At 37.6% G+C, this 27,374-nt stretch overlaps 1 protein-coding gene and 1 long non-coding RNA gene across 4 annotated transcripts; one reads left to right on the forward strand and one right to left on the reverse strand.

Annotated features, from left to right (window-relative positions):
• Window positions 1-1,143: 1,143 nt before the first annotated feature.
• On the forward strand, window positions 1,144-24,710 carry LOC113411484 (gamma-aminobutyric acid receptor subunit rho-2-like). 2 transcript variants are annotated; one of them, XM_026666556.2, is made up of 9 exons: window positions 1,151-1,608; window positions 7,308-7,414; window positions 14,461-14,528; window positions 15,454-15,677; window positions 15,935-16,017; window positions 16,546-16,686; window positions 17,679-17,831; window positions 21,036-21,223; window positions 22,915-24,710. In XM_026666556.2, the coding sequence occupies exons 1-9, from the start codon at window positions 1,406-1,408 to the stop codon at window positions 23,227-23,229; spliced, it is 1,482 nt and encodes a 493-aa protein (XP_026522341.2). In that variant the 5' UTR covers window positions 1,151-1,405; the 3' UTR covers window positions 23,230-24,710. The 2 variants fall into 2 exon arrangements, with proteins under 2 accessions (XP_087799660.1, XP_026522341.2); XM_087943534.1 differs by lacking the exon at window positions 17,679-17,831 and having other exon boundaries at window positions 1,144-1,608.
• Window positions 16,979-22,919, reverse strand: LOC148132946 (uncharacterized). Of its 2 annotated transcripts, none has more exons than XR_015745356.1 (2): window positions 21,239-22,919; window positions 16,979-17,842 (listed from the first exon to the last, which is right to left on the reverse strand). It is a non-coding gene; the product is annotated as an uncharacterized LOC148132946 (long non-coding RNA). The 2 variants fall into 2 exon arrangements; XR_015745359.1 differs by having other exon boundaries at window positions 16,979-19,871.
• Window positions 24,711-27,374: the final 2,664 nt, after the last annotated feature.

A 27,374-nucleotide genomic window follows, 5' to 3' on the forward strand; every position in this document is an offset into this window, starting at 1 on the left:
GCTACCTTACTTTATAAGTTCTTTTCCTTTCCTCTTCAAGGATTCCCCCCTCCCCACTTTTTTGCTTCTTTGCTCTTTTTTCTTCCTTCGTTAGTTTAGATTAGTTATCTTAAAACGCTTTAATAAAAATTACATACTAAAAAAAGAAAAGTAGGAGACCAAGTAATCCCTCTATTCTACCCAACAAGGAAAAGAATTTGGTGGATGAAATATCCAACGCCTTTATCAATACAGTACTTTAATTAAAATATCGACCAATACTGCACCATGACCCTCTCTTAAAGCCAACACAATTTTGATGCACCACTGATTTGTAAACTATGGGTTATGGCTTAATATCTTATTAATTTGTAATTTAAACTACAAAAGATAACTTGAAACTTGAGAACAATCAACCAATGGAACAGCTTGCCCTTGGAAGTTGTGGAAGCGAGCGCCAAAACTTGAGACTTGGAAGAAGAGATTGGACTCCCATCTGTCAGAAATGGTGTAGGGTGTCCTGCTTGGGCAGGGGGTTGGACTAGATGATCTACAAGGTCCCTTCCAACTCTTGTTATTTGAAACAACAGTTGGAACAAACCATGGCTTTTCGGGTAGGTTTAGCCACAGGGACAGATACTGAGACAGAAAATGAAGGTAATAGTGAAGTTTCCAGCTGGCTGGAAAACTAAAGGGGAAAAAAAGAGGAAGCAGACATAATAAAGGATTATAAAGAAAGGACCAAAGAGGCCATTTCCAAATTCCCACTGAGCAGCTATTTTAACAGCCCGCTTCCACCCCCACAGGCTTGCTCTCCATAAGCAGCAATGGAGAAACCTAGCGCACAAATAATCAACTTAAGGCAAAATAACAAGAACAAGAACAATAATTAATAATAATTAATAATTAATAATAATAATAATAATAATTAATAATTAATAATAATAATAATAATAATAATAATAACAACAATAACAATAACAATAATAATAACAACAATAATAATAATAATAATAATAATAATAATAATAATAATAATAATAATAATAATAATAATAATAATAATAATAATAATAATAATAATAATAATAATAATAATAATAATAATAATAATAATGCCGGAGAAAAGAGCGTCCCCGTCCCCGAGGTACGCCTGATTGGCCCAAAGCCTGGCGGATGGCATCCCATCCCGTGTTTCCATTGGCTGTTGGCTACCCATCTAGAACTCAGTGGAAACGCGGCCAGTTAGGATTTCTTTCTTTCGCGAAGGACGGCTGATCGGCGAGTGAAGAAGGGAGGAAGGGATGTGGGGTAGGCGGTTTAGGAAGCTGGTTTAAAACCTAGGGGGGGCGGGGGGGCGGGGGAGAGAAAAAAAAGCAGCTTTTCTAATAAGAATGGTCGCTCGGACAAATGCAACGCTTGAGAGATGCAGATAATTCGATGTTTAAACCGGAGTGCATTTTACCCGTCAGGAGGCGGCTGGACGGAAGGAAGAGGGAGCGCTGATTCCCAAAGTATGCTGTATTTTGCAAAACTCACAGTGTTGATCTTGTGCGGGGTCCTTCTCGGGGAAAGTAGGAAGCACAGAAAGGGGAGATGGACGGCAGAAGCTCAGGTGCAAAAAATAAGGTAAGGAGAGCCTTTACGATTCGATCAATTTACCCCTTTTCCTTTGGTTTCCCTCTATTAATATGGATTTGCGGAGACGTGTAGTTTTGCGAGTTTTGTTATAACTTGTTATAAAGTATAATATGTGTTCCTGCATAATATGTTTGTCAAGAATGCACATTGTACTAAAAGTACAAAGCACAGTAAAGATTTCTTTTTCCGACTAGCATTAAAAATGCCTCTCTGAAATCCATGTGATTTCTGAGCTCTGTTCAAAGCAATCTGGAAGCACACAAGAACGATTTCCTAGGAAATCCTGAATTGTTTTTATTGCTGTAGTAGCAAGTCGTATTCATCGGTTTTAAAAGAGAAGGCAGCTTTTAGAGAGACGCTAAACTCTAGGAGTTGCATTTAGCACAGCCTTCATCTGGGATGCCACTTAGAATCTTGCAGGATCTGGCACTGTTGGGCCAAAGTTTTGAGAGAAAAAAATATATTTCTCTAAATAGTTGCTGCAGTTTAAGAAATTACAATTTGAACAAAGAGAAATAATGTTTAGATGAGTAAGTTTTATTACTAAATAAATTTGCAGCTGTCCTGTGCTTAAATTATTGTTTGTCCTGGGCATTTTATTTGCAAATGAATTGAGTATTAATGATGAAAAACAGCTCTGGCATAGCAAGAAAGGGCTTTAAATTTATCAGATTTCATGTCAAGACAGCATGTTTATATAGGAGAAAAATAACCTTGCCAAACCCTGAATACATCTTGGTCTCGAATTCTGCTGTCCAGTGAGAATTGCTTCTTTTCAGAGTACTTGGCTAACTCAGGCCTTGCAAGCCAGGTTTGTTTAGCAAAACCATAAGATTTTTCTTCCCTTTCCTACTTTTTCATCTTTGAAGCTTTTCCAAATCTTCCCCAAGAGCTTGCTGTGTTCCATGCCAGTTAGGATTGCAGAGGTATGTAGGCTTGGAGATAGAATTTATCTGCTGTTAGATATATAGCTCAAGATTAGGATTTGGGGGAAAGGTAAAGATTTGGTAAAAGAGTAATAAAGTTCCCGTGGAGAAAAAAAAGATGTACCAGGTTTGCACAAAACAGTTTTCCAGAGTGAATGCTGAACTAGATAATCAGTTGCAGAAAAAGTCCAATGGCCTTTCATCTGATAGAATTTTCTCAGGAAGACATGATATAAAGATTAACATGGAAGCAAATACAAGTACACTGTAAAATGGGGACAAATGGTTGGGAAGGGACAGAATGATTTTTGAGGGAAAAAAACCTTTTGTATGACTGGAATACTGGTTTATCAATAAAACAAATGGGTGAGATATATGGGATTTGGCCCTGCATAGCTAGCACGCAAACTAACTAAAGCCTTACAAAGCGTCTTATGTAAACCTAAAGACTGAGTAGCTCAAGAAGAAAAAAAAAACATGTGTCGTCTACTACATACAGTATAAGGATTCCAACAGCCTCTATGTAGAACAGAGAGGCAGAAGATTAGCAAAGCGCATCCATGAACGCCAATTTTCAATGAGATGAAATACTCAATTTCACAACATATGGACCGACTTAACCATAGTTTCAACTGTGGGAATCTGTGAGCATTCTAGACGGTAAATCCAAAAATACTAGGAAATTCAGCTTGACACTCAGACAAATCAACCATCGATATATCATAGGCATATACACCATGCAAAAGAGACAGTAAAAAAGCTAAAAAAAAGAAAACAAAAAAACCAGAACACTTCTTTGCCAGCAGTCAACACTCAGATAAACAGGAATTAACACCAGGGTTGAAACTAGACAACCAAGCAGCAAACAATTCCTAGTGAAGGAATTACCAACTCAGACAAACAAGCAGTAAACAACAGTCTAATCAAGGAACTACCCAGGAGAAAACAACACCTTCACCAATACTGATAAGGACAAGCTACTGTATGTAAATAGAGAGTGCTCGCTGAAGATGTTAACCTAGTTGGATAAAAAAATAAATCTGCAAACAGCCTAGCTTAGAGAGCACCAAGGATTCATAAATATTTAGTATTCTGTCCATAATATCATGCAGAACACATTCGTAAAATATGTAAAATGTGCCAAGTGGTCCTTCAGGTGCAGCTTTTCTCATTTCAGTTGGGCAGAGAAAGCAATTTTCGCAGGCTTTTCCTATCTACTCATAGAGCAACCTATGTAAATAAATGTTCTGAGTGTTGCAGACTTGCTATTAGTTGGCCATACTTCTAGCACATATGTGATGTAGTTTAATTAACATGTTCCTAAGCATCCTTGCCAAATTAGAGTTCCCAAGATTCTTTGGGGAAAAGTCAGTGTTTTGACAGTCCTCAATTTATCATCATAATTGACCCTGGATTTACAGTCCTAAATTGTGCCTGTTGTTAAGTAGTTCACAATGTGACAAAGCCTGATTTTATTACCTTTATTGTGGTGGTCAATAACTGAATAACCACAGTTAAGGGAACGCAGTGAATCATTAAGGGAATGGCGAATATTCATAATGAGATTGATTGATTGATTTGCCAGAAAGCAGAAATAAATGACAAAAAACATCGTAAATTTAAGTCACATGACCAAGGGTCATTGCAACCAGCTGTAAATGGGAGAGGGCAGGTTGCTAAGTGCCCAATATTCAATCATGTGACTGCAATGGGAAGCGGGGTGTTGGGACTTCAAATCTGGGTTGCAAGTAGACCTGGTGAGGTCTGTTGTAATTTCAAATAGTTGCTAAGTAGCTGTAAGTAGAGTATAGCTATAAGTCCGTGACTTACAACAGTTAATTGAAAAAAGTGAGTTTTGACCATTTTTCATGTGACCATTACAACATCCCCATGGTCATGTGATTTACATCCAGATGTTTGACAACTGACTCACATTTATGATGGTTGCAGTGTCCTGGGGTCACGGGATCACCTTTTGCAACTTTCTGACAAGCAAAGGCAATGAGGAGACCAGATTCACTTAAAAACCAAGTTACTGATTTACCAATTGCAGTGAGTCACTTAACAAATGTAGCAAGAAAAGTTGTAAAATGCGGGCAAAACTCACCTAACAAATTTCTTACTTAGCAACATAAATTTTGGACTCAATTGTGATCATAAATTGAAGACTACCTGTATCTGTGCATGCTTTGTTTCTCCATGCACTGAGAAATAATCCAAGAAAGACTAAACTGCAGAGTGGCTGTTCCTGCATTCCCCAAGAAAGAGAAAATGAACCCCCTCTCCACCAAAAGAAAAAAATACTAAAGGGGGGACAAGTTGAATAACATTTGCATCATATTATTAGTATTAGATGTAATTTAAACAGAAACACAAGTATCTCTCACCAGGCAGTGTGTGAGCAAATGATTATATTGTTTTGGTGTCATTGTTTTACCCTCTTTTCTGGTGGCTCTTCCATTTGGACTTCTGTGGTCTTGAGTAGACAGATCAAGGCTATAAAGGAGAGGCTGTCAAAATGCAGGACTTTCCTCTAAACGCTGCTCAAGTAGAGCACACTACTCTGTAAAGTACCGTGAAATAACTTTCCCAGAGATTTCTTCTGTGGGAAGATGGAAGATTGTGCAAGGAAGGAGGAGGAAAAAGACAACTTGAAGATGGCCTTGTAAGTGGCATCAGAAATGCCCAGATGGTTGACTCTGGTTAATCTGTTTTTAATCTGCTATCAAGCTGTTAATCAATGAATGCATACGGCAATGTTATTTCACAGGGAATTGGGCTCCATAAATCCTTCCTTTTCCTAATATTTCAACAGTAAAATTGGTTGGATGAAAACATATATATTGTTTTACACTTAAATCTATTTTTCTCCCAAGAGCGTGCAGATATGGTGCTGCAAACCAAGTTTTCTCTTGAGTTTTATAGATAATGCACATGTTCTTGGAGAATTCTTGAACAGGCACTAAATGAACTGTTGTAAATCGAGGAATACCTGTATGCATACACACAGTAGATGAAATATGTAATTTCATTTAGTTCATATTAGTATAATTTTACAATTCTAATATCAAATCAGCCCAAGGATCAGATATTTAGCAAGATTACCAACAATACCTACTCAACAATGTGGTCTGTAGTTTGGGAGTGAGGCAAGACACTATCTTTTCCTGAAGAACTGTTAATGCCTAGCTATCTCCATACTAACAGGGCCATCAGATTTGGGCTTTGAAAATCCAGCTAATTGCTAGATCTGCTGGCTGGAGAATTCTGGGAGTTGAAGTCCACACATCTTAAAATTGCTGAAATTGAGAAACACTATGATAGATGATAGCCGATAGTAAGCTTTTTGCATCTCTTTATCTGCTCTCTAGTAGTCAGCTGGATTTTATATCCTTGGTCAAATACCCATTTGAAGGAGCATTAATAGAACCAGGCTATCTAGTACAGTGCAGTCTTGTTTACCCTTATTATTCATTCATTTAAGCAGAGTACACTGAATTCGAAGTTCATATGGTTGGGTTTACAGCACCAAATTTTCATTCAGTTATGTTTAACTGTACCTTTTGGAGAATCTGTTGCCGCATGTCTATTTGTATGAATTCAGGCAATAATATATACATACAATAAACAGAAAGAATTAATAACCTTTGGATTAAATTTATGGATACCTTATTCAATCAGACCAGTTGCATGAAGAGATAGGTCAATGAACACATTAAAGTTGATTCTGCAGAGGGAACCTTAACTACAGATACAGAGTATATATTCATATGTAAGATCTTATTTTGCTTAAAAGTACAGGTATCTTTGACCTATAACCACAATTGAGCCCAACATTTCTGTTGCTAAGTGAGACAGTTTAAGTGAGTTTTGCCCTATTTACCACTTTCCCTGCCACGCTTGTTAAGTACAGTTAACTGCAGTGGTTAAGTTAGTACCACAGTTTTAAGTAAATCTGATTTTCTTATTGATTTGGCTTGTCAGAAGGTCTCAAAAAGGACCTGTGACACTGCAAATGTCAAATATGAATAATCTGAATTTTTATCACATGACCATGGGGATGCTGCAACGGTCATAAGTGTGAAAAATGGTTATAAGTCACTTTTTTTCTGTGCCATTGTAATGGCAAACAGTCACTAAATGAATGGTTGTAAGTTGAGGACTACTCAACTTATCACTCAGGATGTTGTTGTGTTGGTCAGCATAAAAGGTACTAAAGTAGCTTTCTCTGGTCCAGTGCCCTGGGAAAAATTTGTTGGTCTATAATACCCATCAACCCTAATACCATGAGGATTATGGTTGCCTGGATGAGGTTCCTGGTTGGGGAAAGGCTGCTGCTGTAACTGATAGTATCAATGCATTCAGTTTTCATGTTTTTATTTCCTATACTTCCACTTGTGCTTAGGCACAACTAGAGATCCAGATATATTATATCGTAAGGATTTCTCTTATGCTACATTTTCTCTGCTTCTTCAGGAGAGTTCTTTATATTCCCAAGTTAGCACAAAGGTATCATGTTGGGACTTAGACCTGACTCAATATGCTCTTCCATCATGATAACTTTGGATAGTGAAACAGGCAGCATATAAATTTAATAAATGATAAACCGCTTCATGGTCACTCCAGTGCATGGAATTCCTTTGCAAAGATGTAATTTCAGCATATTCTTATTATTATTGGCAAATTACCCCTCAGCTTTTTAAAGTGGTCCTTCTCACAGTTAACAGAAATTATAGCTGGTATTCTTGTTTTTCAATGTAGTTACTCATATAAAAAGAACTATGACATGACCAAAACTTGGCCAGGGAGCAGCAAAAGGCTTCTGGCGGTAGAGGACCATGATTTCTCCATGAGGCCTGCCTTTGGAGGTAAGAAATGTGTGTTTACTCATCTCTGTAAAGTTGAATGATTCAGCTTAGAATCTCCAAGCTACTTCAAGCTACTTTTTTATGTAGCCTCCAGCTGGTTGGTGAGATTACCTTATGATTTCAGAGCGTTGCTAAAACTAGAATATAATGAACCAGTGACTTTCCAGGAACAAATGGAAGGACTGTACGTCCAACTTATTGTCAACTGTCTTCAGGAAATCTGGTTTGCTAAATGATACTCTTATTCTGGGGAACTATAGATCTTGAAAATATAGAGAAAACACACAACATACCTGTTCTATTGAACTGACTACATAATTCTCAGAACTCAAGGTAAGTAAAATATTTATTAGCCCAACAGCAGTTGCCTTAAGTTCCTTACATTTAACCACATGAAAGCCTAATACAGTGCATTTTGCTCAGCAATAATTTAGAAGACAGGCTTGATTTCCCTGTCTGGATCCCAAATCCTGGGTTGCAGTTGTGTCTCAGTCAAGTTGATTCCTGCATCCTATTTGAGATAGAGGAGTAGTACAGGGTCACTTGCTCCTTGGTTGAGCTTCAGAAAACTACTGGTGCTACAAATCAGTTTGGCAGTTTACTGATATTCAACAAGTCAATCATGACAAAATGCTGCAAGTTATTTGCCGATCAAAGCTTGCCCTGTTTCATATGTGAGAAGCACATCAAAAGGGAACTGGGTTTCCATTGTCGGGTGGCACCCACTATTGACCACCTCATTGGTCATTGACCACCTCTGCAAATGCCCCTACTGCTATTTAAGGCAGAAAATACAAAATGCCACAGTGTAAATCATAAAATAGATTACGTAGTTGATAAACACCTTCCCCCCTCCAAAATAAAGCTGAATAGGAGAGAAAAAAACCCCAGGAAACTGCAGCTTCTTTTGTAATATTTTCCCATCCTTTATGCCTTTGTCCGCACCCCCAAAATGCCATATTTCCTTGGAAAAGATGGATTCCATTATGAATCTGCCTTCAACATTTCTACTTGCTTGTGGCTAAGCTTCTCTTCCCCTTCATCCAAGTCCTTTTCTGTCTAAATAGGAGACGCATCTTGCTTTGACCCTTCCTAAGTGATTCCTTCGTGCCAGTGACTTTGCTATTGCTAGCAGATGTTCAGGCATTATTTGTTACAAATATTAACATTATGTAAATGCTGCTCTTAGACTCCCTTCCTCAAATTCTGAGTCAAAGCATTTTCATCTAGGTCAGCTCATTTTTCCACTGAAAACAACTGGGATTCCATGAATAAGCAGCTTTAGCTGATACTTAAAATAGCGCTATCTTTTCTGTGAAAGAACAGCCTAATGTGTTGTGACAGAGTTTTTATTCATCTCCTCTATCCCCAACTTAGAACAAACAGTTTCTACTGGACATACAACTGGAAATATAAACTGGCCCATTTCAAGGGCAAACTTAACTGCTAAATTTTATTATTAATACACTGTCATAGGTGAAAGAATACCACAGTGTCCTACAGTATCTAGCAGAACCATGCGGCTGTTTCCAGACCTTTGGGAGGTTACCTTGGGTTTAGTTTTCTAAATGGGAATTTGACGTTGCAGGTCTCCTGCCCTACATCCCATCTAGGTGCCTCAGGTGAAATTGAGAGAGTCCCAGGTACTGCATTCTTCAACAGAAAAGAGGCAATATAAAGCTGGTGAACTGTACTCTGTTTTCCTTGAAGAGCTTATTTTTGTGATTGCTTACTATGGCTGTGTTCTTGCAGCTCTTTTAACCAGACCAGTTAAACACCCAGCACACTCAGTACAGCTCAGCCTTCTGGTTGTTTATTTATTTGTTTGTTTGTTTTCTGAGGTCTGAAGGTTTGATGTGGCTGAAATTTTTTTGGGTCCTTTGGTAGGGGGAGCTCTGCGGCTGAAAATAAGCAGGAACAACCATAAGACCTTAACTACAAGTTAATTGGAATGATTCATATAATCTTGGAATGCAAACTTTGGGGCAGTCAAATTTGCTTGTGCAGGATTCACACATGCAATCTCCATCCTGACTTTCAGTCTGTGTTTCAGGGGTGGGATTCAACCGGTGTTACTACCAGTTTGGTCAGAGTGTGTTTTGTGCTGTGCATGTGTGTAAATTGCAAAAAAACATCAGCTGTGCCGTCCAGACAACTAAGAAACACTGCGCGTGGGTACGCAGCGTTTGAAAATCATCTTTCCTGCTTTTTCAACCTCAGCTGTGCTGCGCAAAGCAACTGAGGTTGAAAAAGTAGGAAATGAAGGACAGCCAAGAGTGCGGGCGGGCAGGTGGGTGGGCCAACCAGACGACCAAAAGGTCACATCGAACCGGTTCGGTGTTTGCTGCTCTTCAGAGCTACCGGTTCTATAGAACCGGGACGAACCGGTAGCATCCCACTCCTGCTGTGTTTGTGTGAAACATTGTCCTCTATCACCTGTTTTTCTTCTTGCAAGAAAAAAAAAGACTAGATCAAACTAGATTTACTTGTTTAAGTACTACAGGAAAGGTATTGAAAATTGGTATCTACAGGGCCTTCCTATTTTCTGGAGAAAGATATTGGAGACACTGGGATGTTTCCCCTATGACGTAGGAAAGCAGCATGAAAGAAGTTTTGTTTAGAAAGATCATCTAGGGGGGGGAAATTAAGAAATAGCTGTCCAAATTCTCAGTCTCCTTCCAGAATTGCATTTCAGTTTATAAAAGAAATTGTTGGAAGAGCCTTCCAAGGGAGAAACAGTATCTTTCTTTTATGTATACTGAGAGTATTTACACCAAGACAAATTTCTTGTGTGTCCAATCACGCTTGGCAATAAAGAATTCTATTCTATTCTATTCTATTCTATTCTATTCTATTCTATTCTATTCTATTCTATTCTATTCTAATTCTATTCTAATTCTATTCTAATTCTATTCTATTCTATCAGTGTAAAGTAAGTTGCATGCCCTATCCTTGGATGACAGGCTGAGAAGGTGCTCTGTTAAGACTTCTCTGGAAAGCTCTGTAAATCAGAGCCTCTAAAACTTCAGAACTTTATGTAATGATTTTAAATTTTGTTTTAATGAAACAGAGCTTTATTCTAGGAAATATTTTGAAGTTCTAGGAGACTTCAGAACTTTATGAAATACCTGGTTTTGTAGGACTCAGAGTGCAGAACAGAACGTGCTTGGTGTTATGAGAGAAGTAGAAAGTCCACAGTTTTGCATTCATAACATACATGGATGGGAGGAAGTTCTTTCTTCCCTATCCATTCATTTTCCCCTCCAAATGCTGCTCTTTGAAATGCTGTCCCTGCCATTTTGGCTGTGGTTGTATATAAGTTACTGAACATATATTAACCAACCCAGTTCTAGCTTTCTGCAAATCAAATTTCATGTGGTTCAGGATGTTATATGAGAGCCCAGAAAATGATGTTGATTGAGTGGCTAATCATAGGTAAATGCAAATTACAAAAAAAATGTAATGTTTTCCTCAGTCAAGTCCACCAATATGAAGTAGCCCAGCTGAGATAAAAATCAGCCCTGAGGGGAATGGTGAAGAAAAGTGGCAGTAGTAGATATAGGAGGGATCAGCCTCCTAGGCCCTTAATCTCTCTCTTTTTTGTGTGTGGAGAAATTACATCCGGAAAAGAAGAAAGGTTCCCGAAAAATCCAGGCTGGGATTGGAATGAGGCAAAAATGGCATTGTGCAGGACATAGACCTAGTAGCAAGTCTCGGGGGGAGGGGGGGAGGTCAATTAAACTGAGAAAGAATTTATTAGATAGCTGTATATTGGTGGCCTAAGGCTTTTCACTACTTCTGCTGACAAGATTTGTTCTCTAACATATCAATTAACATTTATTAATTACCAACATTCATTAAGTAACTGTCTACCTATCACATTAACTAGCTGTTGTAATTGATTACTGTACTATTGCCATTGACCATGCCAGCCAAAAACTCCAAACCAAAACAAAAGAAAAATATCTCTACCAATGACCTCCCAGACTCCTGCACATGTTTCAGACGTCTTGAAACCATCAATGAAAGTGAAATTTACATCAAATGCCACCTATGCAATAATCTAGCCCACCCTGCCTGCTTAAACGCAAACAAAAGCCTAGCTGATACAGTTAAAAATTCAGATACATTCTTTTATCTATGTCCATCATGTTCTCCTAAGCTAAATAAACTGAGTACCCTACCTGACAGAGTTGAAAGCATAGAATCACTCATTCACGCAATAGAAGAACACTTAGCAACACGTTTTGAAACAACTATACAAGCAAGCCTAATCTCTCTTGAAAAAAAAAAACCAGCACAGATAAGTGAGTACCTATCAGCTCAAAATCAAATCCCACAACAACCACAACCACTATCTCAACTACAATCACAACTACAACCAAAAATAACCACCAAGCCACAGCCACAAACAGTTACTATAACTTCAGATAATTCCACAAATAATATCTCCTTACTCATCAGAGACACCATGGAACGTGAACAGGAACGTCCAAATGCCATCTTTTTGGGTCTCGAAGACACTAACGAATCAGACGACATCACCAAAGTTCATGATATTATAAGCAACTCAAATACAACAAACATCTCTCCTGAAGATATCATTGAAATAATCAGAGATGGCCCTGGGTGCAAATACAATGACGGCTCTGTGGCCCCAAGATTTTGTAGAGTTGTATGCAAAAATGAGTCCAGCAAATGCATATTCATTCATACAATAAATGCCATTGCAAAAACCAATCCCAACCACAAAAAACTTCGCTCAAGACCAGACTTATCCATACTGCAAAGAATCCATTCCCGTGAACTCTGTGCAGAACTCAAAAACCGTCTAGACAATGGAGAAAAGGACCTATACATTGACTACCGTGCTGATTGCATCAGAAGAAAGTCACACAACCCACAACTCCGCATCCAACCCCACCCCATCCAACCCACCATCACTCAAAACTAGGCACGCACGCCCCTAACTACCTCTATTTCAACCACAACTGGCCTTAAATGCAAGCTACTCAATGCAAGAAGCCTTGTAAATAAAATACCTGAATTTCTCCTCTTACTAAATACGGATAAATTCGACATTATATTTGTCTGTGAAACATAGCTCAACACATCTCTCCCTGACTCCATTACCACAGTAAGATGATTCATGTGGAAATAATTTCTACTGTTTTTAATTCATTTGAGGGGAAGCACTATTTTGCCTACTCCACAGGCTACTTCTCGCTGCTGGTGGCCACAGACTCTTGTCATTCTTTTGCAATAGTTACCAGTTTGGCATAGAGGAGACCTCTGGTGAAATTGACAAGAGGTCTGTCAGTTTTTCCTGTTAGCTGGAGGGTGGAGTGAAACATAAGAAGGTTCCTTTGAGAGTCCTGTCAGACCCTCTACCACATTGATGAGGTATTACTTGGATTATTTCTGAACCTGTGCTTATCACTCTTCTGAACGAGTGTCTGAAAACAGATTAGCTGACAGGTCAATCAGACAGAAGACAAGCACAGGAGCAGGTTGGAGGAGGCATCTTTCTGTGGCTATCTGTCACTCAGCTTGAAAGTTGGCTGAAGCATCCATCACACGGACCAGTTGCCCAGCCTAGACAGTAAGTGGTGATTGGTTTTTTTTGCTAGGATGAAACACAGAGTAGAAGGAAAGACGAAGCTTGGAATCCACCACTTGTTGTCCTTGAGTGATCCTGGATCTAGGACTAGCATCCCTCATCCATCTCATGACTAAAGCAGGATAGAAACGAGAAAGAGAATATTCATACGTATTTCAAAATACATAGTTTATTCCTAACCCTTGAGATACGGCAGGATCACCCAAGTATTTAGGAGAACATTGGTCTCACAGAGCTGCTACATACATATCTCTTTGTGGCAAAAAAACAACAGTTGCACAATAATCTCCGTTACCTCTAGCTCTCACTTGTTCTTGGGGTATCTTATTTTTGTTGAGGACTACAAGGCTGGTCCCATGGAGAAAACACTACTTCAATACCCCATGCCATGGAATTCTCCAGGGATATGTTTCTCAGAGGGTATTGCTAAGAAAAACAAGGGATTTCTATTTCCCTTTCTCTTCTCTGACTTGAAGCTCTCTCTCACAGCTTGGGTAGGAGTATTAGTACTTTGTGCACTTAGATGTGTGATCATTCATGCTGTTTGTTAGTATTTAAAGTGGTACAAGATGCTTGGTGCTCTTTCATTTTGGGAAAGATCCTTACAGATCTTTCTCCACGCATCATTGTTGCTCGCCTCCAAAGGAGCCTTAGAAACACAAAGCACAGTAATTTGCATCTAATTATTAATTCATTAAATTTAATCTACTGTGGACATACGTCATTTTTTTTTTAAAAAAAGAAACCTTCCTATCCATCACTGCTTGAATTCATAAACAGTTGCCCAATAATTTTGTTATAAGACTTTGTTTGATAGCTACAGTTGCTTAGTGGGTTTTTTAACACTCTCCTCAAGTTGCCTGCTCTCTGCTATGGTATGCTGAGTCCTTTTTATCACATCCGACCCAAGAGGGTGATGTCACCTATTTTAGTTCCATGATCCAATTGCTCTGGGAAATAGGAAGTCTTCTTTGTAATTGATGCAGCAAAATCTGATAGCTACGCTTGGCAGTGCATGGTCCAAGAACTAGCCCTAAATGTACACCACAGAGAGAAAGAACATGTTTCAATATTACAGATACAAATCCTAAAGAGGAAATCATTTATGTGCAGCTGAAATGTAACTTAAGGCAGATACCTATTCTGGAATGGGCATTTCCTTCATTCTTTTATTCACAAGGAAAGGTTAATCCCTTTCAACTCTCCGTTGGATCCTGCCTTCTGTTTGCTTCAACAGTGCTCTTTTCCATTGCCAACTGTATCTTTACCCCTACCCCTGGAGGGAAGACATGTTAATACTTCAACATCTCTACAATGGAGCTGTTCTTTGTATAATAGCTGTAGGAAAATAAAAACTTATTTGAGAAGTTTCATTCAGACATTAAGGACTACTCATATTCAATATCTCAGTTTCTTTCTCTTGCAGGCCCAGCTATTCCTGTTGGAGTGGATGTGCAGGTTGAAAATTTGGACAGTATTTCAGAAGTCAATATGGTACGCTACTGCTAATGTTAGATTTCTTATCCAAAACCATATGTAACTAGGATTTTTCCTCAGATTAAAGAAAATGTTTTTCTTCCTCCTCCTCCTCCTCCTCCATAGAGGGAGATACAAAGTTCTGGTTCTTGCCTTTCTGGTGGCCTCTATCATTGTTATTTGATGCTTTGATGTTTGTCCCTCCATGTTCTTCTGGGTCTGGTTTGTATTCTTGACTTCTCTTTTTGTATATGCTTTTGTATGGTATAGAACAACACCAAGACATATATGTATATGCTATTTATGTTTAAATATTTTTTGCATTGACTGATTTTTATGGTGTAGCAATCAAAATAATATGATGTTGTCGATGGGATGGTTGTTATAGGTTTTCTTTAAAATGAAGCCTAGTTGGAATTGAATAAAGCCTAATGTGTGAAGAAGTAGCACTGAGAGATTGTAATTAAGAGAAAGGTTTGTGCATCTGAGGATGCAGAACTAGCTCTCTCAGGAAATGATCTATTTCTTGGCTTCAAATGTTTGCTTGTTTATTTTTAAAAGGAAATCAAGCTCTTGAACTGATGAACTGATTCTCCCAGGTACTAGTCACCATTTGTGTAAACAATGCAATAATGGTTGAACTTGACAGATCATCCTAATGGTTTAACGTGTTCCCAGGCAACTATAGCCCGTTCAGTAAACCATCATTAAACCAAACATGCAACATGTGAATTAAGGTATTATGTGGATAGCACCTGGGATGCAACAGATGGCCTTTGGGAGACAGCCTTCTTCATTGTGATGGGATGGTTCAATTGCTGATGATTTTTTTTCTGATAACTTAAAAAAACCCACAATTTCAATTAATGTATAATTTTAGTTTTTTATAAGAACAGGAAATATAATCACAAGATATCTCCTACCACCCCATGCTTTATTTCAGGACTTTACAATGACACTCTACTTGAGACATTATTGGAAGGACGAGCGTCTCTCCTTTCCCAGTCTTACGAACAGGAGCATGACTTTTGATGGGCGGTTGGTAAAGAAGATCTGGGTGCCAGACATTTTCTTTGTCCACTCTAAAAGATCCTTCATTCACGATACCACCACTGACAATATCATGTTGCGGGTGTTCCCAGATGGCCATGTGCTCTATAGCACGAGGTAATTCCACAGTTATTTGTATGTGAATACTCCATATTCTTCCTGCAGTATTGTAATTCAAGCAGATCTTTGTTGCGTGGACAGATTTCAAAGATGGATATGTGGATTCATATATTACCGTATTCATCACATGCCTGTAGCTTCTCCTTTGCGATAACATCAACTCTTTTTTTCTACATGGATTCATATATTACTCTATTAATTCCATGCCTGTAGCTCTTTGCTTGTAACAACATCTATTTTTTTTATATTTCTAGGATCACAGTGACAGCAATGTGCAATATGGACTTCAGCCGTTTTCCTCTAGATTCACAGACATGTTCGTTGGAGCTTGAAAGCTGTCAGTAGCTTTTATTTATCTTTGGTGATAAGATGGTAAAACTACAGGGGTAACAAATTAAACAGCATTCAATCTGTTGACTTTACTGATATCCATTTTTTTCTGCCTGAGCTGGTTACTTCTCTGCTTTAAGGCAGAGTCCACCTGCAGTATCCATTCTTCTGCCTTTATAAAATACGCTATTCCCTCTGCCTTTTCATCTTCAGAGAGAGTTAAAAAAAGATGTTTGTGGACGGGAGGACTCACAGAATGCATTTTTTAAAAAAAGCAGGGAGTGCATTGGGGAGACCATGTCCATAGATGAGTAACTATAGATGGGACTCTGATTTACTGGACTACTTTCTCATTGGAGGACTACTTTTGTTTCTCTTAACTGCATGAAACCTATTTGAAGCTTTTAATGTAGTCTTAATTTATTTCCAACCTCTGAGTCACACAACATAGGTCTCTGATTAATTGGCCTATTTCATAATTTTGCTGCTGACCGGTAAAATAGTTATTTTGCTGTTTCCACGTCTACCTTTGCAGATGCATATACAGATGAAGATTTGATGTTATATTGGAAAAATGGGACCGAATCTCTAAAAACAGATGAAAAGATTTCCTTGTCTCAATTTTTGATTCAAAAATTTCATACAACTTCCAGACTTGCTTTCTATAGTAGTACTGGTATGGCAAAAACGTTTCACTTCATTCTTTATTAATTTTTAAACTGTATTTCTTGTGACAAACTCAGGCAGCCAGTGGTCTTCCACTACTCTTCTTAATTCTCCCAAATATACTGTGCAGCACATAGTATTAGAGATAACTGAGATACTGTTTTCCAAAGTCTCTAAGTGAGCTTTATTGCTAAGTACATATTTAAATCTTTGGTGCTGGTAGAGAATTCCAATAATAGCATCACTGTGGCCTTGTGTTCTCTATTAATACAGTTGCTTGGTGAATATAAACAAAGCATCTCATGTAAACCAATGGTCAACAAAGTATATTTAATCGTACATTTAAGTTTCTTTGCTATCTCATTTAATATAGCTGTAACAAGACTTCCTAACATTCTCTCGTGTTATTGTTAAAGCAGAATATATGATTTTTTTAAAATGAAATGCACTTTCTATATAATTCAGGCTTCAGAATAAAAGCGCAGAAAGATAATAACTTTCTTGAGAAGAGTTCTCTCCAGATACTACAGAATTACAGCTATCAATGCCTTCACTATTAAGGAACTTGCTGGAGCAGCTAGGCTGTGTAGTTCAGCATTGTTTCTCTTTTTTATGGAAGATACATAGTTTATAGTAATAAGATTAACTTACTGTATTCCCAGTGCTGTGTTCTCAGTATTGTACTGTGTTAAACAACATAATTGTTACAAGGAAAAATACAATACTTAAATACAAGGAAAAATACAATACTTAAATTTAATTGCACTTTGAAACTTTACTTTCTCGTTCTCCCTCCTCCTCCCTCTCTTTCTCTCTCACACACATATACACACACAGTGTCTATTAGCATGTTTATTTTCTTCTTCTTTTTGTATTCTTTCAGTCTATCTCTTTTTCCTCCCCTCACTTTCTTTATATTTTATCTGTGTGGCATATATGGTGCCTTTTCTAATGACTTTCATGTTTCTGCTCACTTCACATTTTAACATTTTTCTTCAATAGGTCGATACAATCGCCTTTACATTAACTTTATTCTACGTCGCCATATTTTCTTCTTTCTGCTCCAAACGTATTTTCCTGCTACACTGATGGTCATGTTATCCTGGGTTTCCTTCTGGATAGACCATAGAGCTGTGCCTGCAAGAGTGTCATTAGGTGAGGGATTCCTGCCAAAACACATAAGATTATGTCATGACTGTTTCTTACAACATAACTCATTTATTAAAATATATGCATTCATTTTGATTTCTATGTCTAAGATTTCTAAAAGTAAAATAGGACAAGGTATACAAAAGGTATATATTATGCTTTATCTTCACAGAAATAAAAATATACTACAGTATATTAGAAATTAATCCTTGATAGGTTAGTGCTATCTATAAAATAATTATTTTATTATGTTAGATTTAATTAGGTTAATTAGATTTATGTGGCCACGTATGTCACCAGAGTGACTTGGTGAGAAACAACAAATAAAAGCGCATACAAAATAACAACCAATATATAAAACCATCGAAATAAAAACAAACTTAATAAATTTCCAGTCCAAGAACACTTCCAGGCCTGGGAAGCTTCTAAGAAAATGAGAAATAATAATTTTATTAAAGGTCAAAATTATAGTAGTAAGAACTAATGCAGAGTAAAAGAAAATAGAATAAAGGGTGCAAAGAAAAAAAGAAAGGTGGAAATAATAAAAATTGAAGAATGTAGTAAAGAAAAAGAAAAGCAGTATACAAAGAAATGATTTCTAACCTTCAGTCACAAGTATTAACAATTTTAATAGTTTTTCACTTCTTAAATTACAATAATTATATCTTCTTCCCATCTGTAAAACAAATCCATAAAGTATAGTTATTTTAGTTTTTATGTCAGCAAAAATCCATTAAGGAATAATGTAGAAATAACGAATCTATTTTAACCTTGATGAAATAAACCAACTTTATATTCCTTACTTAATCTTCAGTCCATTCAAGTAACATCATATTATTTATTTCTTTTCATTTTTTTCTCTGTCCCTTCAAAACTTTAACAAGTCTCTTTTGTAAGACCAATATAATTAAACTATCCAGATCATTTTCTTGGCTTGTTGTTTATATTCAATCTTAATTATTTAAATATCAGCCAGTTTCTTTTGTATGGCCAGAGCAACATCTTTTTCAGTAGTGCCGTGCAGCCTGTCATTTGTAAATCTACTTTCAACTCTGTTTTATAGGTAAAACTTACTTCTCTTTCATAATATTTTCTAGACACAGTCTTAACTATAGAGGCTGTTGTAATTGTTAATATTAATTTCTGGTTCCATTTTTCAAAAATGTTCAATATTTCCAATGTTAGAATATTTGATTTCATTCTGTAACACTTAGTCAAGTTTGTGTTCTTCTTGTTTAACTGAAATATTTAGTTCCCCCTACTGTCCAATTTTTGAAATGTTATTTTTTTTTAAATCAAAACAAAATCATTTTTCTACAGGAATTTTTTTTAATCATTAATTCAAAATCTTATTTTAAATTTATCTTGACCCTTATTCATCTGTAGCTTTTGAAAATCAAAATTTTTAACCAACCTTTTGCTCTCTTTTTTTTTTTAAATTAAGCTTGTACAGATAGTCCTTTAGGTACAATCCTAATCCATTCAGGCCATGAATCTTGTAAATCTGTTGTAAAATGAATCAGGCTTATTTTAATGATAGTTTTTTTATTATGCTCGTTAAGCAAATCAACCGGGACGTTAAGTGAAGGAAGATCAGATGTGCTATTTGCTTCTGTTTGTGAAGTGACCTCTGTGATTGATTGTTAAGTAAACCCAGAAGCTTGAGAATTTGCAGGGCTCCCTTAGTGGCCCCAGGAGGAACTGCTGCTACCCACCCAACAGCTATTCCGGCAAGGCGAGTTGGCCCTCTGCCTCCAAACTTCAGCATTTCCATGCAAATGCCTGGACTTAAATTGGGGTGGGGGATAAATTTTGCAGGAGCTTCCAGAGGGAACCACTGCTTCACTCCCATCAGCTGTTCTATAAGCAATTTACAATAGCACTGTACATACCAAGCCTCTAAGCAAAGCAAGCAAATGCTGTATAGTAGAATGCGAAGAAACGTTTCTGCAAGCAGTCTCCAAACACATGCAGACAAATACAGTATAGTATGCAAAGGAACTTTATAGTACTCAATCTACTGTCTGTAGATGCCGGCTAGTATTTCTGCAAGCAATTCCAAGAAATGAAAAGAAAAAAAAGAAATCTTTGTAAAGTATTTACAAACAAACACAATATTATAATGAAAAAGGAAGTACAAAGGCAACTATCATCCTCCAGTCCTCAAAGTAACAGCAATAAAAGAAGCAAGGAGCAGTAATGAGAGACTCACTCCTCTACTCCTCTATGTGGTATCAATAAGAAGGGCGGGAAGCATGCTAGCTGCAAAGTCCCTGATCTTGATTGGTCATGTGATGGGAGAAAATGTGCTTGACTACATGGACCTTGGAGATGGTCATAACTGCAGGCAACTTCTGGATCCCAAAAAGGGAGGTCACAGGTCTAAAAATGGCTGCCATTTTAGGAGTGACTATATCCAGGTCACATGACTGCAGAGGTCTCTTGTTGGTCGCAATTTTGAATCCCTATTATAAATACACTTTGGGGGTACACTTGTAACTGAACAGTTATTAAACAGCCTGTTTTACTTGAAGGACTACCTGTAGTTAAAACTTTTGTTAAGGACTAGGTAAACACCCTCATGACTTTCACATTTATTAATCCAAAGGTTTCTAATAGCTGAAAAAATATCTAACATGCAATTTCTGAAAGTGATTATAAAAGCATGCAAATTTAATGCCCTTTCAAAAGTGCCAACCATGGTTTGAGCAGGATGACAAAGACTGCTGCCAAAGACTGCTGTCTTGTGACCATTCGTAAAGCAGATATCAATGGCTCCCCCCCACCCCCGCCGCCCCTTTGTTGGTAATAGTTGAGATTTTTGTAAAAAATAAAAATCTGGCAAGCAACAGAGCTTAGAGCAGGACTGTCAAACTCCTGGCTTGCGGGCCGGATGTGTCACGCGCTGGTCACGCCCATGCTCAGTTTAGCAAAGGGGAAAAAAGTCCCGATACATTGTGATGCTGCCGTGACGATGTGAGTTCGACACCCCTGGCCTGGAGGATCTGAGAAGTCTCAGTCATTGGATACTGAACAGGTAATGCCTAGGGGTGGTAGTTACTGTCTGATGGTGGTTATTTAGTATAAGTTAAAGAGGTTTGCATTTTTATTATTTCCACAAATTAACTGCATCTGGTTATTAGGCTTGATTCAGCTAAGCTTGTTGCTTGACTTGTGTTAATACCATCTTTGTGCATGTGGCTTCTTCAGGAATCACAATAGTCCTGACCATGTCTACCATCATCACTGGCGTCAATGCCTCCATGCCTGGCGTTTCCTATATCAAAGCTGTGGACATCTACCTCTGGGTCAGTTTTGTGTTTGTCTTCCTCTCAGTCATTGAATATGCAGCTGTGAACTACCTGGCAACAGTGCAAGAGCGGAAGGAGCAAGAAAAGGTGAGAAATGCTTACCATGTGCCTGGGTTTATGACTATGTTCGAACAGCCTTCTCTAACCCAGCTGGCCCTGTTGGGGAAATCCATAGTAGAAATTTCTGATGTACATGGAGGTAGTCCTCCCTTAATGGCCACAATTGGGACCAGCCACCTCATTGCTAAGCAAGACAGTAATTAAGCAAGACAACCCTACTGTAAACGTATCTTTCCACCATGGTCATTAAGCAAATTACCCATGATCATTAAACTCAATATAGCACAATGCAACTTTTACTGCTGGTTTCTCCATTGACTTGTTGAAATTCAGCTATGAAATGCGAGTAGATATTACAGAAGTAGGAATAACAGGTGTAACAGAGGCAACTAAAGCTCCCTAAGAACTGAACTAGTTAAGTCTGGAACTTCAGCAGAAACAATTGTGGAGATTAAGAATGGGGAAATTCAATACAGTATTTTCCTGACTTTACTTCATTTATTTCAGTCACTGCTGATGGATGGCCAGGAAGCTGTGACTAAACTGACAGGAAAACAAAGCAAATTTCCATGCACAGAATGTACCTATGCAGGATGCTTGATGTCATCTGTATGAGATTATATGTTATGAGTGCTGTTGGTGTTATTGTTTTAAGTTGCATAACAGCTGACACAAGCCAAGTTTATTTATATATTTTTTTAAAAAAAATTCTTAATGTATAATCAGTTTTCCCAATAAAATTGTAATTTTAGTTGTCTAAGGAACTGCAGACTAGAAAGCATTTGAGAATCCTATGGTTATGGGTGTATTTGTGAAAGGGCAAGTTCCACAAATCTCAAACCTCAGATCCGATTCTCAAGAGGAGAAACAGCCGCAACCACTCTGATTTTTACCATGTAATCCAGATTGATATGCTACCATGAGAACTGCTTTCTGTTGTAAGCCTATAAAATGAAATACATATGGACGTTTGATGAAGCCATTTTGATCACTTCAATGAACAAATAAATATGATACCTAGAAATATCTTTGTCTCTATCATTCAAAGTTTTCCCTGTTCTGTTTTAGAAACATACCATCAATATTATCTCAAGTATTTTTCATATATTATAACATGTATATTATGCCTTTTCTCTATGTAACTCAAATGCAAATCCAAATTTCTTAAGGAATCCAATGTTCTTTTTGCACTTAATGCAACTATAAATTTTCATTTTATTTTAAGTTTTCTGGTTAACACTGATGGCATTTCATACACAGTAAGATAGTAAGCCCATATATTGAGATTCTGTCTTGGTAATAATTTGAAAAGCAAAAGATCACGAGTTATATTCAGGGTTATCTTTCTGTTGAATAGAAGAGCATAGTCTGCTGGTTGTTTAGCTTTAACAGAACAGTCCTGACTGGAAAAAGGATGTAGGGTAAACCATTCTTGTCATTTCCCCTTTTCTTCTATACTATCACAAACCAATTCCCAAACCTGCAGAGAAGACTTGGGAGGCAGGTACAGGCTGCAGATAGAAGAGATAGTGAAAAAAAGAATCCCACCACTTCATTCTATGAATTCCATTTGGTAGATTGTGGATTCTACCGAAGTTTAAAAGAACTTATAAATACAAGGGAACAAAAATTTCACATGAAACTGCAGTGCAATCTTTGTTTTCCGTTTGATTCATTTTGTACTTACATTTTCTTTCTCCTTTATTTTATTTTCTCAGTTTCCATGCATGGGTGGAATTACTACAAAAGGAATGACAATAGATGGCATATATAGTGAGTTGGATGCTGATAGCCCAGAAGGAGACCCTAAAAATCAAATGGTATCGGAGGTAACTGAGGAGGATAAACAGGAAAAGATGGTGATCCATTTGACTATGAGTAATGAATCTAACTCATCAAAGAAGAAAGGGCTCAAAGAGCATGTTAGCCTACGTATTATCCAGAACACTCATGCAATTGACAAATATTCAAGGTTAATATTCCCAGGCACCTATATATTTTTTAACATAGTATACTGGTCTGTCTTCTGCTGAACATGCTGTAGCTGTGATTAATTCAGGAGATATTTAGAAGATTCCAGTAATAAAATTTTGGATTCCAAGCAAGAAAATAATCCATCCTGTATCAACTGTGGCACATGGAAACACTGGATATTTTTCTAAGAAACATTTCATACAATGGTGATGGAGATGATTGACTCAAGCTGGAAACTATGCTCTCTGTCCTTTCTTAACATACAACAAGTTTGCTTTTCATATGTGAAAATACGCAACTGTTGAACTTTAGTCTTGGCCTTTGCAGTGTCATCATAGTAGGCATAAAGGCTATACTTATAAAAGTGGCTAGGAATCTGCTCTGTGATCTTTATTGGGACAGTTGGAGAAAGATAAATCTGTTCCATTTTATCAGCCGGCATGTGGTCCATCTTTATCGTAAGGGATTGTTGGTGAAATTTCTTTTGTTAAGAAGCAGGCGCTGTGAAAGCAGTCCCCAAGCTAGATTGACAGGTTAGAATGTATTGGGATACATGCAAAGATCTTGGACTGCCCTTATCAGGATCATGCACTTACAGTTTTTCTCACAAATACATTGGGGAGGATAATGAAAATGTTTCACTAAACTGAGCAGTGGATAAGTAAAAAGAAATAAGAAAATGTCCTTAAATATTATATATACTTCTAAAGAATGCCTTCAGAAGCAAGTTCTTTGCGCTATCATAAATATCTCTCTTCACCTGGGGCTATACAGTTCTGTTGCATTTACTGGTCCATACAAGTATTCTGAATGATACAGGTAGGTCTCATTGAACAAGTGCTTTATTTAGCAACTATTCACAGTTACCCCTGTGAAAAAGTTTGATGAAAAAGTTTGCAATCAATCCTCACATTCATGACCTTCACAGGTCTGTAAAGTGAAGGAAAGTTGAAATAATATCATAAGGACAGTGACAGTTTCACTTAGAAACTGCTTTGCAGAACAATCTTGTTGCCAGGTCCAATTTTGATAGCAAAATAAAGACTACTTGTATGTCTGGTGTTCTGTAACCTCTTTCGGTGGTGTTGAAGGAACCACTAGGCTTGAGTATCTCGAAGCAGCACAGAGCTAGCTGAAGACATTTTGCTGCTGAAGTGAAGTGTCCCCTCTCTTCCTCATACAGAAATTGATGGGACTGGTAGTCTATCATACCCCAAGCCTTCTACCCTTTGTCTTAGGCAGATGACATCTGTGACCTCCCAAAACAAATTTTTATTCTTGCTCTATAAAATTTGTCTATAAAGAAGCATAGTTATTTTTTCTTTATAATTCTGTTGTCTCCTCAACATGTAGAATATTATAAACCTTTTCAGTAGTTACTTGATAAAATACTAGTATCCTTTTTGAAGGACTGCTAGGCATTACAAATAGTTTCTTTTGCAGTGACAAAACTACATTATCAGGCTGCATCACTCATGTTTTACTCATTTAGATCAGTGAACAGTAGAAAAATGAATCTGAAGTTCAGTCTGATTTTTTTTTAAATAACAAAGAATCGGGAGAGAACATTCCAACCTGAATTCACAGGATGTCCCATCCTTGGACTCTTCATGTTTTGTTTTGTTTTTCCTGTTCTACTGGTGGCAGGCTGGCAGGACAGAAGTGAGATTAGGGAACCATTAGTGTCTCTTTGCCTTTTCCCATCAATCTTAATTTTCTTGTCCTTTCTGTCCATTACGAGCAATAGGAGGGAATAGATTCAGACTAAGTCATTGTTTTCAATTCCTCCTTCAAACTGGGGCAAGAGGAGCAAATGGAAACGGCAACGGTAAAGTGCCATGGAATAAGAAATGCCCAACAATGAATTTGTAATATATGGAGAGTCTAGTCCACAGTTTATTCTTTTCTTTCTGGCAACATAAATGGCAATTCCTGTTGATGAACAGGGGGGAGATCCTTTCAACAAATAACTGCCTGATTGATCTAAGATTCACTCCTCAAATCTGCTTCTTCAACCCATGAGAGGGGCAACATATATGAATCCCTCAGAGGATTTTGTTAGGATTGTGTTATGTTTGTCCATAGTACTGTTGCCGTTTTTCCTATTGTCCCTGATCATGTAATTATTACATACTTACAATGTGGAAGAGGATGTGGAGAGGTGGCCCTTTTTCTGCACCCTTGTCCTATACATAACCATTAACTGGTTAAGAAGATACTCAAGGAATTGGATTCACTCATGTTTCCCCTCAGGGCAGAGAAAAGTTGTGAATGAAGGATGATTCGAGAATAAAAGCAAATATCCACCCTCTACCTTTCCACACTGTTGGATACAGATCTCCACATGCGATTTCATCTTCCAGATGACATCTTCCAGTGCACATCCTACGTGGTGATTGAGAAGTTGCAATGTTAACTCCCATTTGAACGTTGAATCTTCCAACTGGGAAATCCGAATTCTAACTAATCCTAAGAAAAGATGGCTATGATAGGGAGAAGAACTCTGCATTTGTTACAACTCATTAATTCTCAGTAGCCTCCATGAGAAGAATGGTGCTCTGAGACATATGTTGGGAACATGTACTTCTCAAATGTACCAGCTTAGTCTCTGAAACTGAGGCATTGCAGTGATATAATTTTAAAAGAAGAGACGAGTAATGGTGGTAGTTTTTATTGTGAACCTCCCAGACTTGTGCTCTAAAATACAAATGTTTAAACAAGTAATTGAGAAGTGAGGTTGTTGTGGTGGTTATCACATTTTTGTTTTAAGAGAAGGGATTTCCCCAAAGAGGTCTATAAAGAGTCAGTTTGATTTAGAGGTTAAGGCACCAGGCTAGAAAGTGTTATAGTCCCATCTTAGCCATGAAGGTCAGTACGTGATTTTGGGCCAGTTATGCTCTCTCAGTCCAACCCACCTCACAGGGCTGCTGTTATGAGGTAAATATAAAGAGGAAGGTGTGTTGGATATGTTCATTGCCTTGAGATATTTGTAAAGGTAATAAAGGTAAATAAGCAAATGAATACAGGTCTACTGAAAGGTTTTTAAAAGTTTTAAAATGTTCTCCCTCAATAACTGACAGTGCTTTCTTGGGATCAAATGAGCTGCAAAGATGAAGTGGGTGGGGAGGTAAAATTACTGCCCAGATAAGGATACACAAAGCTCATAGAAAGTTAATTGATCACTACAGCAGGTATAAGAAGACAGGAAGTTTCATCCCCTTTTATGTTCCTGCCATAGAGGCCCCTTCCCTGGAGTCAGGTGCATTTATTAGATCAATGTGATCAACCAAGATTATTTTCTGAAATAAGAGCAATATGGGCCAGCAATTGAGTTTTGTTGCAGTCTAAATTTTACTTAGAACGGAATTTTTATTTCAAGATGATCAAAACACCACGAGGATTGTGTTCTTTGCACAACAGTACATGCACTGTTGAATTCAGCCCTGTGTCCCTTGATTTTGAATTCCCCGGTTTCAAAAATTGCTTCAGGTTGCCACAACTTCCCTGATGAGACTGGAGAACTCTGAACCTTGCAGTCTCAATACAGAACTTTGCAGTACTGGAACCGAGTCCTTTAAGAAAGTAGAACAAGGATTATTAATTAAAAGCCACAAATCCTATGCCCTAATTCTTTTCACATTAAAAATGAGTATATTGGAGAGTAGCTATAAGCAGAGTTGTAGGAACTCAATCAAAACCTAACAACTTTTGAGGTATAATTAAGAACATGTCTGGAAGATAGAAACTATCCAGCTCAAAAGTGCTTCAATCCAGAAAGGTCAGCCTGGGATTTCCTGGTTCCATGTTAAAATGCTTTGGACAAATTAAACCCCACCAGCTGTGTTTTGCACCAGCTGAATTTAAATGTGCATTATATTACATTGGGGGAGGGGATAAAGAGTAATTTGGGTATGCAGCCTGCAATTTCACATTTATTCCACAAGGGGGAAATAAATCCACACACATTTATTCCTTTCAGTCTTCAAATTTCTTTTGTTACAGTACTCAGCAGAAATGTTTTTTCAATTTTTCAGCAAGATTTAAGACAACTCTTAAAAGGTTCTTCAGACGACTGCAGTTAATTTATTTAGCCTTGAAAAGGTTACTTCATTCAGCTATTATTAAAAGCACATCTGTGGCAAGCAAGCACTGGCAGTTGTGGCTTAATATGTTAGGTGTTCCTAGCCACTATGGTTTAAAAGCC

Source organism: Notechis scutatus, chromosome 1, assembly GCF_049901735.1.
Source record: "Notechis scutatus isolate UNSWTSFEM ecotype Mainland chromosome 1, rNotScu1.2, whole genome shotgun sequence".
Lineage (NCBI taxonomy): Eukaryota > Metazoa > Chordata > Lepidosauria > Squamata > Elapidae > Notechis > Notechis scutatus.

Bases quoted from the DNA above. Each gene is read 5' to 3' on its own strand.
- LOC113411484 (XM_026666556.2), top strand. From the start codon at position 1,406: ATGCAGATAATTCGATGTTTAAACCGGAGTGCATTTTACCCGTCAGGA. The intron at 15,678-15,934 runs GTAATTCCACAG...TTATATTTCTAG, and splicing joins CATGTGCTCTATAGCACGAG to GATCACAGTGACAGCAATGT. The intron at 21,224-22,914 runs GTGAGAAATGCT...TTATTTTCTCAG, and splicing joins AGCGGAAGGAGCAAGAAAAG to TTTCCATGCATGGGTGGAAT.